This window comes from Rhinolophus sinicus, chromosome 5, assembly GCF_057876585.1.
Source record: "Rhinolophus sinicus isolate RSI-liver-muscle chromosome 5, RSI-T2T, whole genome shotgun sequence".
NCBI classification, from domain to species: domain Eukaryota; kingdom Metazoa; phylum Chordata; class Mammalia; order Chiroptera; family Rhinolophidae; genus Rhinolophus; species Rhinolophus sinicus.
The window spans coordinates 8,975,040-8,989,036 of NC_142505.1; the positions used below are offsets into that span (position 1 = coordinate 8,975,040).

The following is a 13,997-nucleotide window of genomic DNA, read 5'->3' on the forward strand; positions in this document are numbered from 1 at the left end:
GGCCTGTTTGCAGAGACATCTCGTAAATCAGGGAGGGCGTGGACACTGGCGGCCAATGGGAGGCGTCCCCAGAGTTCACACAGTGGAGTCCTGTCTCTTGGTTTATGCCAGTCATCTTCCTATCACGTCAGCTGCGTGAGCTTTCACATCAGAGCCTTTATTAATCTCCCCTAGAGATTTGTTTATTTATTTAAAAATAACGAGAGAATTTTACAGATTTTGACCATGGTAGAAAAATAGCAGCTGGAATGCATGAAAAATAGAGTAGGATGTTTGAAAGAAATGAAGAGTATTCTTTTAAATGTAGCCTCTTCTGAGAACCTGCCTTAACGAGCTCTTGGTTGTTGCTTTGTAATCAAGGCAGTGACTGTGAAGATAGGAAGTGCAGGGCGCACAGGTGTCTGTGTGTAAACAGCAAGCCTTCCTCCCAGCAGCCCTTCCTGTGCTTGCTGGAGTATGTTAGGCCAGGCTCACAAGTTTTAGGGCATGGACCACAGAAACAGACCTAACCATTCGGCCTCCCACTATCTTCAGTCCCTGGTGGAGGTGGAATTAGAATATTATAGAACAGTAATGGAATAGCGTGCAGAGTGGCTGCCACAGAGCCCCCACATAGTAGGTTCTTATGCATCTTTGTCCCCTCCAGGCTTAACTTGGGCCCATCCTGCTTCCCACCACCAGCTTCAAGCCAGAGCAAATGTACTGCAGTGTCTGGAACACAGTGTGTGCACGCTGTGTGTGCACAGTGTGTTCTCCCATGCCTTTGGTATCTCCCTTTTGATTTCTCTTAGACGCATGTGTTATTTAGAAGTGATTTTATTTCCAAATATTTGGGGGTTTTCCAGAGATCTGCTATTTATTCTAACTTAATTCCATTGTCAGAAAACACACTTTATATGACATGAATCCTATTCAATGTAAGTAGTAGTTTTGTTTTGTTTTTTTTTAACAGCTTAGAGTATAACATACCTGGTGAATGTTCCAAGTGCACTTGAAAAAAATGTGTGTTCTGCTGCCATTGGATTAAATGTTCTGTAAATATCAATTAGATCAAGTTAGTTGCTAGTGTTGTTCAAGTCTTCTATTTCCTTATTGAGTTCCTGTCTACTTATTCCCTCAATTATTGAGAGATATTGAAATATCCAACTATAATAATTGAATTTATTCTGTTCCTCCTGTAATTCTAGTACTTTCTTGCTTCATGTGTTTTGAAACTCTGTCATCAAATGCATAAATGTATAGGATTATTATGTCATCTTGATTAACATCTTTATCATTATGAAAATTATCCCTGGTTATTTTCTTTGATATTAATATAGTCAGTCCAGCTTTCTTTTGACTAGTGTTTCATGGTATGTCTCTTTACATCCTTGTACTTTTAACCTATTTGTATCCTTATAGTTCAGTTGCATTTCTTGTAGGCATGATGGGGCTGGGTCTTGCTTTTATCCAACCTGATAATCTCTGCCTTTTAATTGGGATGCTTAGACCATTTACATTTAATGTGACTCTTGATAAGGTTAGGTTTGAGTATATCATCTCACTATTTGTTTCTTATTTGTCCCATCTGGTGATGGTTCCCTTTTCTTCTCAAAGCAGTGAGCTAGGGCAGTTGTAAGGCTCACCTGTTTTCTCAGAAATCACTGTCCTTCACAGCCTGATGTCCAGTATCTTGAAAACTGTTGTTTTGTATAAAACTAGGGCCAATGGGAGATGGCCAGACAAATGGATTTCACCTAGAATAAGCCCCAGCTTCCTGAAGCCAGAAAGGGACTGCTTCTCCAGATGGTGGGGCGTTCTGGCACTGGCCATGGTCATAGGAGGCTGGGGGAGCATTCCTTTGGGCTGCTAACCAGTTCCTATGAATTCTGGATGGAATTCATACCTACAGCTTGCCCCCTACCACAAGTATCAACAAATGCCAGGGCATGTGGAAGGCATTCCCCCACTCCTGGGGGCTGATCCCAGCCCCCAAGCCAACTCAACTTTGACTTCAGACAGGACATTCAGCTTCCCTGGGCCTCATTTTCCTCCCCCAAAATAAAGGGTCTGCCCAGAGGATCCATGGGGCCCTTTCAGCCTCTGATGCGCTTTCATATCTGCTTTCCTCCCAGGTACTCATTCCCACCACCCGATGCAATTCCCACAAGGAGAACATCCAGGGCCAGCTCAAGGCGCGCACACCGGGCATCTACATGCTCATCTTTGACAACACCTTCTCCAGGTAGGGCCCTGCCCATCAGCAGACTAATCACTACCTGCCTCCTGGCCTCGAGAAAGAGCTGGACAGTGAAAATAGACAATCTAACCGTCAGTCATTTACACTAATCGTTCTTTGATGTCAGACCCCTGTACTACAGTGTTCTGATGTGTGTGACCGATTTTATAACACACAGGCTAATCCTTACAGTCTGACCCCACGCCGGGCGTGTTTTCGGCCCTCTGCTCTTCCTAACTCACTGAAGCCCCACAGAGCCTCAAGTGGTAGGGACCATCCTTGTCCTCATGTTACTGCTGAGGGACTGAGGACCAGAGGGGTAAAAGAGTGATACTCCCAAGTCACACAGCGAATGATGGAGCCAGATTTGAACAGAGTGGCCCAGTTCCAGACTCTGGACTCAACGGGAATGCTCTCCTGCCTCTCTCTGATGTTCAGGTTCCCACTGCCCAGCCCAAAGAAGGCTCAGGAAATACAGTGGGAAGGTTGGACGGATGGATGGATGAAATGCGATGAACAGGACTGGAACTGTGTGAGGCAGAGGCCCTGGGCCTTCTTGTCATGGGGGCAGGAGCATTGTGTGCCATCTCTGGGAAGCACTGTATCAAAGCACCTGACACAGGTCCAGGATGCAGAGCTGGGGGTGGCGGGGAGGATGAGACACAGGGAGGTAAGGCTGGAGGGGCGGCCAGGAGAGGAAGTGGGAGAGGACCAACGTTGGTTGAGCATCTACCTGAGCCGGGGCTCGTGGAAACAAGAGACAGGGGAGCTTAATGTTGCTGGCACCTGTCCCTTCAGCATAAGACCTCACTTGGGGCTGCCTGATCAGGCTTTTTACGAGCGAGACACATCCTCTCCGAGTGGGGGCTGCAAGCTAATGGCCATGTCCCCATACACGGGCAGCTTTCCCAATTCACTTGGCTTGTAGCAGAATAACTTCACAGATCACTCTCAGGGAAGACGGTGCCAACCCCTCCCCAGCTCCAGGCCTTGAACTCCCAGGGCTTATGGCCAAAGGCATTTCCCAGAGGAGAGCTGAGGAGAAGGAACTTCACACCTTGGCCCTCTCCTGCCCCTGCCCTACACACCCCATGACCATGACACCCCTTGACTTAGCAGGACTCGTGGGCACAGTCCCAGCATGTCCCGAGAGCTGCCTCCAGAGACCTCCTAGGATGCGTGGGGCAGCCAGGCACAGGCTCTGCTCCTCCCTCTGCAGGTCCTGTTCAGGCCCCAGTTCCCTCTGAGTGGCAGCGAGCATGGCCGTTACTCACTGAGCCTCACTGCGGCTTGACAAAGAGGCTCAGGAGAGTCATGTTGAGGACAGATCGTAGTCCCAAGCCGGGTCCCAGTTGTCACTAGAGGTGGCCATGGTGCTGTGATAGACTCTGGCCTTAGCCCATTGAGGTCTTCTCGGGGGCCTACTCGAAATTTCCAAAGGTGGATGGCAAAGCAGATTTAGGTGTCCAGTCAGAATGAAATCCATACTCACCTCCACCATCTGTGGCCTCTCAACGCCTGCTCTGTCCACTCATCCCCGTGCAGTACAGACCACCCAGGCCCCTGAGATCCCCAGGCCTTTTCAAAGCAGCAAAGAAAGGGAGCGGTTTACAGCATCGGACCGAGTGGGCGTTTCTGCACCCAAGCCCCAGGAAAGTCCATGGTGATGTCCCAGGTTCCCCCGATTCTTTGCAGGGAGAGAACTCTGCTGGGCAGACAGGAAATGGGGGGATGGGCCTGGAAGAGTCCACGCACTCTGAGAGACCCTGGCCTGTGAGCAGAGCTGGCCCCACTTTTCCCCATGCCAGCCGCCACACCCACGAGGTCACTGCAGCCACCACAGAGGCCCCAACAGCAGCCTCTGACCCCCTTGCGGCTCTTGGAGTAACACCTTCCTTTCCCATTTCTGTTTCCTCAGGTTTGTCTCCAAGAAAGTATTTTATCACTTGACAGTTGACCGGCCTGTGATCTACGATGGAAGTGATTTCCCGTAGCCTCAAGCACCTGGACTTGACTAGTTTCACTTTATCCACAGGAAACACTACTCTCCCTCACCTGTCACATAAAACACTAAAAAAAAAAAAAAAAAAAAAAAAAAAAAAGGCAGCCACTCTGAAGCTGGTCAACTAACTATAACTATGCAAGTCTGGGCGCCAGGCCCTCGGCTGCCCCTCAAAGCTGCATTGTTCAGGAGCACCGTGCACGGGCACTCTGGCCCCCGAGGCTTCTAAGGGCTCAGGCAGCGTTTCCAGTGCTTAGGGACCCAGCTGCCTCCACATCCAAAGGGCTGAACTCCCAGATCATTGGCCTCTCCTGAGGGCACAGTTGGTTCCAAACCTTCTGTGAAGTTTCACAGGCCGGAGGTGATGCCAAATGCTGCCCATGGAAAGAGTCACCCTGTTCTGCCTAGCCCAGACCCAGGCATCCTGAGTGACCATGGGCCAGGATCCCCTGCCAGACCCTGACGCCCTCGGGTCCTCCCAGGAAAAGGGGTCCTCAGGGCCATCGGGTGGGTCAGGGCGCCCAGGGTCTCTCCTGAGGTCTCGACCAGCCTCTTCCCGTCATGTTGCTGCCCGAGTTGGGGGGCTGCTCCAGAACTCGGCAATTGCAGAGGGGCCTCTAACTGCACCTTCCTCCTGTCCCTTCTGTCTGGGCAGTTCTGTCCTCAAGCAGAGCCCTTCTCAGCCAGGCCTCCCACCTACTCGAAACATCACCCTGAGGAGATTGTGCACTGGCCTTAGGTCCCACCCCTCAGCTGCTGGCCCGTCTGTTTGTATAGGTAAGAGCTTCTGCCTCACCTGCAGATACACTCACTAATGGTCATAGTCAGCATAAGAACCACCTTCAGACACTGAGGCCTTCTTAACAAGTCTTCGGTAACTCAAGTGCAGACATAATTCGTGAATCTGCTCTTTGTTCACTTTCTGGTCCCTACTCCCCACCTGCCACATTTCCCGGCACCCCATTTGCCTACTTCCTTCTGCTCAGCCTGTACGTGACACCCAGGAGCCATCCCCCTGAAGGCAGATGGATCCTGTTTCCTTTTCCTGGACAAGGAGATAACGGTCCTGTTCTCTGTAGCCCTTTCTTCTCCCACCACAGAGTTCACCTTTGGTGGCCTCTCTGTGCCTTGTTCACAGAGGCCAGCCGCTTGTAGCCAGGGCCCCCATACTTGCACAGGTTAGCAGAGCATCTGGCAAAGTGGCCCACTGTGACCAGGGATGAGGGGGAGAGCCCTGGGCAGGGTGTCGTCCTCCAGCTGGCCTGCTGACCCAGTCAAGTCACACCACCTCAGGCTTCATTTGGTCATCCACCAGCCTCTTCTGACTGGTTTTGAGAGCTGGAGAATGGGTCAGGGATCCCAGGCTAAGTTCGGCACAGACTCCCAACCTCACCTTCACCAGCAGAGGATGCTAGTGGGGCAGGGATAAGAGGAAGTGACTTTTGACATTTAAACAGGATACTTGGGCACGTCCAGTCAGTTTAAGTGGGGTATGGGGATTGGCAAACAGAACCTTCCAGAGAAAAGTTGGGCCTCTTTTGCTGTCTTTTCTTGGAGCAGCCTCCTCTGGCAGAAAGCCATCAGGGTCTCTAGCATCTCCTCCTGGCCAAGGCTTTGATGGTGCTCAACGCCAAAGCAGAAAACGGCCAAGCCCCCAGAGACTTCCTAGCCCCTGCGTGTCCTCACAGGCGTGCCACAGCCTAAGGATTGGTCCAGAGCCAACTACCCTGCCTTTGATGCCCGCCCCCTAGGAAAGGATCAGAAGTAGCTGGTTCACCACGTGAAAGAAACTAAGTTAAAAGAGAGCCCAGAGCAGTCTGGATTCTTGTTTGGAGTGCTTAGCTTTCCCAGGATACTGTGGAGACTGGCCCAGCTATAGCCTGCCAGTGTCATCACCACCATCTGCAGCTAGAACCCAAATCTAGTGAGTAGCTGATGTTTCCAGCGAAAGGCCTGGGACATTCCATCCAAGACCGGTTCCGAACCTCTGTCACTCAGCCCAGTAGGGGACCTGCTGCAGCTCTAAAAACCACTTGGCTCTTCAACCCAGAGCCACTCCAGGGAAGCAGGGGCCCCTTGTGGTGTGTACACCTTGCACGCTAACTGCAGTTGTGCAAAAAAAGCCCTTTGCTGTGTTCAGAAGGCCGCCCGCTCCCTGGCGGTCACATCCTGCCTCTAGCGTATTTATTATTTGTGCTGGATGGACTCCTGTCCTTTGTTACTTTGCTGTGCAGGCTTGAGTGTACCATGCAATCTGCAGCTAGAGAATGTCTTGGCCTGTGGAAGTGTGGCTGGTGTAAATAGCTTTATTATCTTAAAAGGTTCCCAGCTTTACTGAGGTTTGGGGGTTGGTGTACTTTGAAAAAAAGGCAAATGACAATGAAGTACGACTATTGAAGGTGGCAGCCCAGCCAATAGCTGGAATTACCCCAGAAATCAAGAAGGAAACAACCTTGGGATCCAGATCATCATTTAAAAAACAAAAACCAAAAGTCAGCAGCCCCTTGATGGCCTCGCTCTCTGAGTAACACTTATTTTTTAGTGCTGCTACCAGCTACCTAGTTCACGCCGGCCTCGGGAGCCACTCATCAGCCTCACCGAGCAGGCAGCTGTGTCAGGGACACACCCACAGCAGGAAGCACGTTTGGGATAAAGTGGCCTCTACAGAGCACAGGCTGGAGCCCACTGGACTAAGAGCAGGCAAGTAAATCCACGAGAGGAACCTAGAACCGAAAAAGCCCCCAGGGTTTGGAGAGTAGAAGTGAAAAGCCTGTACCATAACTCAAAAATTGGGATAGTTTTTCTGAACTTTTTCAGTTGTCACCATCCGAAGTGGCAAAGCCATTCCAGATCACATGAAAGGACATCCCCACTTGGGTACAAAATCTTAGTCTGTCTTTTGGTACTGGTTAGATGTCCACTAACAGTTTTACAGGAGTTTCATTTGTACAAGTTCGCATTGGTGACTCCATGTGGGGAGGCCACCCTTGGCTCAGAGGTGTTGAGAATTAAAGCAGAGAGAAGACATGGTGCTTAGCGCCAGGGGTCGCCCTACAGAGACAAGGCAGCCAGCCGCCCACGTTGGCAAAACACCCAAACACTTCCTGGTGGAAATTTGGCTGTATTTCTCATTCCATTGTGATTCTTCCAAGGAAACGGGAAAGACTGAATAACTTTTCCCTCTTGAGCACTTTTTAAAAATAATGAAGTATATCTTTAAGTTCCGGGAGGCATTTCTGCTAAAAAGGCTTCCGTAGAACCTATGACGAGTGTTATCCAGAGACGCTCTGCCTCTGGTGGCTGCAGAACACACAGGCCTCAGGTGGGACGGCTTCCGATCGGAATTGCACGTTAGCTGACTAATCCTCAATTCTCGCGGCCTTATGGGAGAGTGGGTCTGGGAACCAAGTTCATTCTTACCTGCCAAAGAATTACCCAGAAGCACATCAAATGCCAATGCCCCACCTGCACAGTGGAGGTGAGAAATTTTTGTATCCCAAAACATACTCCTTTATAGCATCTGCTGCACCATTTGGAAATATTTTCAACCTCAGGATTTAAATAAACACTGACATTGAGAGTACTGGCATCTGTCATTCATTAGGACATCAGGTGCATGGTGAAGTTACCGGGCCAGGGTCGGAGTGGAGCTGCCCTGCTGGGAGATAGACCATCATCTTGGACTGAGGCTTTTCAAAAAGGCAGATGTTCTGGGAGGTCCCCACACCAGCTGATACCTGGATACTTGCCAGTGTCCTCTGAGGATGCCAAGGCGTCCTTCCAGCCACCGCCCTCGGCCCTCAGCTCACACGTCCCCACGTTTCCTGGCACTCAGCCCCGTGAGCCAAGAGCAAACTTCTGGTTGACCAGAATAGTGGGGTGGGGGAGAAGGTCATGGATGGCCTGAAAGCACAGTCCAGTCTGTGGTACAAAGCTGGGTAAGGCTGCCCGGCCACGGCAGCGGGCAGAGGGAGGAATCCATGTTCCCAATGCAGCTTACACGGCTGTTGCTGGGTCAGGTGTGGAGGGGCATGTCCCACTCACTCCTGCACCGGTCAGATTGAGCTCAGGCTGAGCAGTCCGTCCGCACTCACCTCAGCCCACATCCGGGGGTGACGGCCTCTTGTCTAGCGCCCTGTACCTCACAGAACGCCTCCCAACCCCATTCCCTTCATTCCTCTCCTGTCCCCAGATCCTCATGTGGTCTCTCCTTTCATCAGTTATTCAGGAATAAGTTGCCTTTTCTGCATCCATGTTCTCCCTGGAATGCAAGGACCGGGCTTCGTTCATCTCCATCCTTTACCCCCACAGCACTGAGCCCTCTGCCAGACAGGAGCATGATCAACAGGTACTGAATCCATAAGAAACTGCTTAGCTACAGGCCACCAACAGTCCCACTGGCCAACTCGGCCAGGGACAGAAGCTCCCGGACCTCCATGGCAGAGGGGGGCCAAGGGCAAGCCTACAGGGCAGGTTGGGGAAGGATGCAGGTGAGCTGAGCACTCACTCGATCCTCCCTCCTGCACCCCCTCTTGTATTAATGGTGCCCTCGGACCAAGTCTCATTCTGTCCAGTGACCAGCTTGAAGTAACGGGAGGTTGGTTCATCCAAGTGCCCAAAACAGCACAGCAGAAGGATTTCTTTGTTCATAGAACAGTCCCTCCAGAGGCTTGGTGTCCCTTGGACTGGGGCTGGAATGAGAGAGAACCTACAGAGACACGTAGATGTGCATCCGGGGTTGGGATCTGGGGTCCTCTGTGTCAGGTCCCCATCACACCTCCCCCCACGTGCTAAACCTCCACGCAGCCCAAGATGACCAAAGTCTGCTCCAGGTTCTAAGCCCGACCCTCAATCCCAGGCCCAACTCAGTGCTGCAGGCACCCCGGCCCTTGGAGAAGCCACATCTCTTCCAGACATGTCACCCCGTGGTGCTAGAGCATGTTGTGAGCCCCCCCAAGGTGACTCAAAAGGACACTCTGAGCAAAGGTCAGCCCTTTCGGTTTGAAGATGCGTGAGAAAAATCTGGTGAGAGGAGCTTACCGCCCACACACATCTGAAAAGCAAATAGAGGGTGAAAACTCACCCGAGATGAGAAAACGGACTTTTTTTGAGGGAGCAAATGAAGCTGAAGCCAGGGGGAACACATAGCTATTATGAAAGCCATTCAAAGTGGGTTAGGGTTGAAGGAAAGGTCAGTCTTTTACTTTTCCCACACCCGCTGGGTTCTGAAAAAGGATGGTGAAGCTGAGCAGATGCGTGATGGCCGACCTCGCACCTTTGATGTGTGTCTCCTCCCTCCCCCAGCTCAGCTCTGTGGGAGGACAGACTGTGGTTTCCTCACACCTCTGGTCTGAATGTACTGAGTTTATCTCAGCATTGGCAGCCCCATCTGATGCCTGGAATGAATGAAGTCTTCTCAGCTCAAAAGTGAACAAAGTGAGACAGGCCTCACGAGACCTGAGAGGCGTGAGTGTCCTTACAGAAAAGAAGACCTCATTTCCTGGCCAGGTTTCGCTTTGGGCTGGTGGATTCATGGAATCATTAAAGAGAAAGTGGTTTCAGGAGGGCCTCCCCAGCTTTCTGCTCCCAAGGAGCCTCTGAAAGGGAAGGAAAACATTCCTGGGAGGCCCAGACCTCTGCCTGTCAGGTCAGTGGGACAGGTGCTGTCTTCTCCCTGGCATTAGAAAGGAAAGCGAGTGAGGGAGTATAAGGATGGGAGAGCAAAGAAGGGGTGAGAAAAGGGGGGAAGCAGGAAGGGCCTTCTCAGAGGGTTCGAGGAGGGCTGGACTGGAGGCCAGGTCAGCAGAGGTCACCTTTCTCATTGGAAGGAAGGAGCAGGGGGGCAAAGCAGCGTTGTTGTGGCCAACGCCAACTACCACATCCAGCGGAGGCAACATTATAGGGGAAGCAACATGGGGACTGTTCACTAAACACACCAAAGCAGTGACTGCAGACATAGGAAAGATGATTCCGTTCCTTCCTGACTCAAGGCCTTGCGTGCTTTCACCCAAAGGGCCTGGGCAGTGCCGGCACCATCAGTCCTCCCAAGACACCTTTGCACAAGAGGGGGGGCCCGTGTGTGGACCCAAAAGTCCTCGTAAAAACAGCCCTTCTCCACCAGCAAGGATGCCCGCAGCATGGTTGGGTGTTTTCAGAAAGAGGACCCCATGTCTATGCCCCGAGATGACCAGGGGAAAAGGGACAGGGAGCCAGTCCTACAGCCTCGTCAGTTACCAAGGCTTCGGACATCGGGCTCAATCCCAAGACTGGACAATCCCAAGACTGACCCCGGGCTCAGTTCTGCTCCAGAGTCAAACTCATTACGTCAGACTCATTAAGTGTCAGTTCACATAAAGCAAGTACCAAAGAGTTTCTTAGAATAAACTTCTCTTATTTCGGTTACCTGGTGGCCTATTAAAAGGCAGATACATGGGCACCACCATGTCAGCTCTGGTTGATCAGATCTGGTTCATTCACAAGCCTGCCAGGTGGCTCTGGGGGAGGGGGTCTGTGGACCCTGCCGAGGTCGTTGATGACGGCTGCTGTGCCCCCCACATTGGTTTCAACTTGAGGATAGGGTAAAATGTGCTAATGGATCTTTCTCCTCATTTCACTCTACCAGCGACACTTAGGTCTTGGATCTTGGACTTTTCCCTCAATCCGTCGGCTACAATGATGGAAATTGCATTCTCCGAGAGGAAGACATTTCTAAACGATCCCCAAGTATGAAACTATTCTAGAGGTAAAATCTTCTTACAACCACAGTTTTTTAATGGCTTGTATTTGTATCCAAGGGGCATGTTGTTACCTGGCAAGTCACTTATAAGTGGGAAAACATCCCCTTTTTCAAATACAAAATAGTTCCATGCATGTCCAAAATTTAAGAATTAGAGAAATACGGGTTTGGTACCAGTGGACATGGGTTGGGGGAGATGAGGTTAAACATGAGTTCCTAAGTTGGTCCGTACACAGAAATCAGGTGAATGAACTTGGATGGGGGTGAAATAGCCTCTTTCTTCTAACTTCCAGCTGAAATTTAGGTCCTCCCTCAGTTATGAATATAGACAATATACCACACTAGTGTGTATTAGCAAGACCTGTGGCTTTGTCACTAGTGGAAATGGCAGATATTTTCTTATTACGTGACAGCTCTTGCAGACTCAAAATATCACTTACTCTCATCTCCACTCTGAAACGAAGACTGTCAGGAGACCCGCTGGCAGATTTTATTTAATGCATTAATGAAGAGACACATGTACACTAGTCCATAAATCTGTTTTAATATCGAGAGAATTTATTTCGATATAATTGGTTTCCTTTTGAATCTTACATATTTTATTCATTTTAAAACATCCTGAGAAGGAGGCTATAGGCTTTGTCAGGTTGCCTAAGGGGTGCAAGAGGCAAAAGGAACCATCGGGTCTGGCAGGTTTTTATGGGAAAGAAGACGAGAGAGAGAGAGAGAGAGAGAGAGAGAGAGAGAGAGAGAGAGAGAGAAGCCCCCTGCAGCTCTGTTTCTAATAACAACAGTAGCATAAATAATTCAATAGGCTCTTTCCATACGTCAGCCAGCTGTTGCAGCAAAGACCCAAAGAGGTGGGGAGGAAGCAAGGGCTGGAGAAGATCCAGACAGAGCCGTCCAGAGAACTACAGGGTGAACTGTTTGTCACCTTGTCTGGCCTCCTCTGGGCAAGGGCGGGGTGAGGAGGAAAGCCACCACCAAGTGTCCTGTGGCCAGAAGTTTGCCTAGGCTTGGGTGCAGTGTCCTTGGACCTGCACGCACACACCTGCGTGTGTTTGGGGAGGAACCCAGGAGAGGGAGCAGGTAGGAACCTTGTTGTTATGGTGAGGATGATGCCATCGTCCCTTGCTGGTCCTCCTCACGGCCCACTTTTGAAGGAGGGGTCAGCAGGGCCTCGGCTGTCACATGTCATTGTTTAGAGTTCCCATGCAGCAGTATCTGACAAGGCTGTGCCCATCCGTTTCTCACCCTCTGGGACTCAGCCTGGTACTTGGCACGTTTTTGGTGGACCCTCCAGAGCAATGGCTGGTTTGTCTGACTGTGTCAGGAAAGGCAAGGTGACACTGTGGGTAAAAGCCAAGGCTTGAGGGCCAAACACACCCCAGGTTCCTGTCCTCGCCTCTCTAATTGCTAACTGCACAACTTTGGGTGAGTTCCTTCCCATCTCTGAGGCTCAGCACCTTCATCTGTAAAACGGCGTTAATTACAGTATCTACCTGGCACCGAGTAAACAAGCAGAGGAGGACATCTGAAAGGTCCTAAAAGACTCTCTCCTGTGCACCCCGGGCCCGGGCCTGCCCTTGGTGCGCAGGAAGATCCCTGATGGTTGAAGTAAGATCAAAGGGGCTGTGCTCACAGCCTTCGGAGATGAGTTCTGTGGCTGGTGCTCAGCGCCCTGCACAGCTCCTGGACACACGTGCTCTGTATGTTGAGTCTTCATGGGCTCTTGCAATTGGTGGCCCCTGGTGAAAAGATGGTTGCAGGCTTGCTTCTCTAGAAGCTGACATGGAGCTGGAGTTTGGGGTATCAGATGTTCACCAGAGACCAGCACCTATGAAGGGAAGTGGGAGGCAGCAGGACTGGGCAGCAGAAGTCAAACTGAGAAGCAGGCCCAACAGACCTCAGCTGGCAGGAAACTGGAACAGACACAGCCCATCAAAGTGCCCCGTCAGGTGGGCATGCTCTGTCCCCTGCTTCTCGGGCACTGGATGCAGGTGGCAATGGGGGACATGGCTCTGGCCAGGGCGGCTCTCTGCAGCATAGGCCGACCCCGAAGGAACTGGCAGCTGGAGATATATGCCGACCACATTCCCGGCAACTTACTTCATGAAGGGAAATCTGGTTGGCGCATCTCCATTTCACCACAGACATTTTTTACTTAGCCTGTGGTACCCAAACTGACTGTGACAAATAAGTGTATCAGGAGTGGAAAGGAACTTATAAAGAGACCCATGTTGGAGACACACATTTGCATGTCTTTCATGGGCTTTTATCATATAAAAGTCAAAGAAAGACATTGAAAGGGACATTAGCTACTTGGGTTGTCTGTACCAATAATATAGAAATGATTAGAGGGACACTTGTCCCAACAGCATTCTGGGCGCAGACCTCAACTGTAACAGGAGGGGCATGTGGAATGGGGAGACAGAGATTGTGCTGCACACGCACTGTAGCATCTTGGGTATGATGATAATTCTAAAGCCATGGTATCTATTCATCACACACAGCAAACAACTTGTTGAATGAAGAGAGATTTCTTTTGAGCGTCTATAATGTGTAAGGTGTGGGTGGGTGCTGGCGGCCATGATTAGTTCCCCTCTGTAAAATTATTTAGAGCCCCTTGAGCAGGCCTTTCTTTGAGAGGAGCTGACCAGGGTGTAGGAGGGAGACGTGCAGCTCCAGTGGAGAGAGGCCCAATCCATCGAGAGACAGAGGTCCTCAGACACGAGGGCCAGGATGGGACAGGGCAGGGGGATGTCTTAGCCGGAGCTCTGACCTAGACACCACGCAAACCTCCAGCTTATGAGGCCAACTCAGAACTGAAAAACCAAGCACACCCGCTCAAAGCTGACAAACACAAAGTACACGTGACAGCTTTCCGTTTATTGAAGCGGAGAGTCGGCGGACACGGGCAAAGGTCTCATCCTTCATGGAAGCCTTTGCTGTCAGCCCATCATGGAAACACTATGTGTAACCACCACACTCAGATGGCAACGGCCTCCAGTGAAGGGCGACCATGGAGGTGCTGGTTGCTT

General features: G+C 50.9%; 1 protein-coding gene across 5 annotated transcripts in view; it reads left to right on the forward strand.

The window, feature by feature from the left end:
- Positions 1-7,803, forward strand: part of FYCO1 (FYVE and coiled-coil domain autophagy adaptor 1) — a 77,753-nt gene extending 69,950 nt beyond the window's left edge. For all 5 annotated transcript variants that reach the window (XM_019724045.3, XM_074312504.2, XM_074312503.2 and 2 more), the window contains 2 exons: positions 2,115-2,224; positions 4,137-7,803. In XM_019724045.3, the coding sequence (XP_019579604.3) occupies positions 2,115-2,224; positions 4,137-4,212 (186 nt within the window). In that variant the 3' untranslated portion in view covers positions 4,213-7,803. The remainder of the gene's footprint in view (positions 1-2,114; positions 2,225-4,136) is intronic.
- Positions 7,804-13,997: the final 6,194 nt, after the last annotated feature.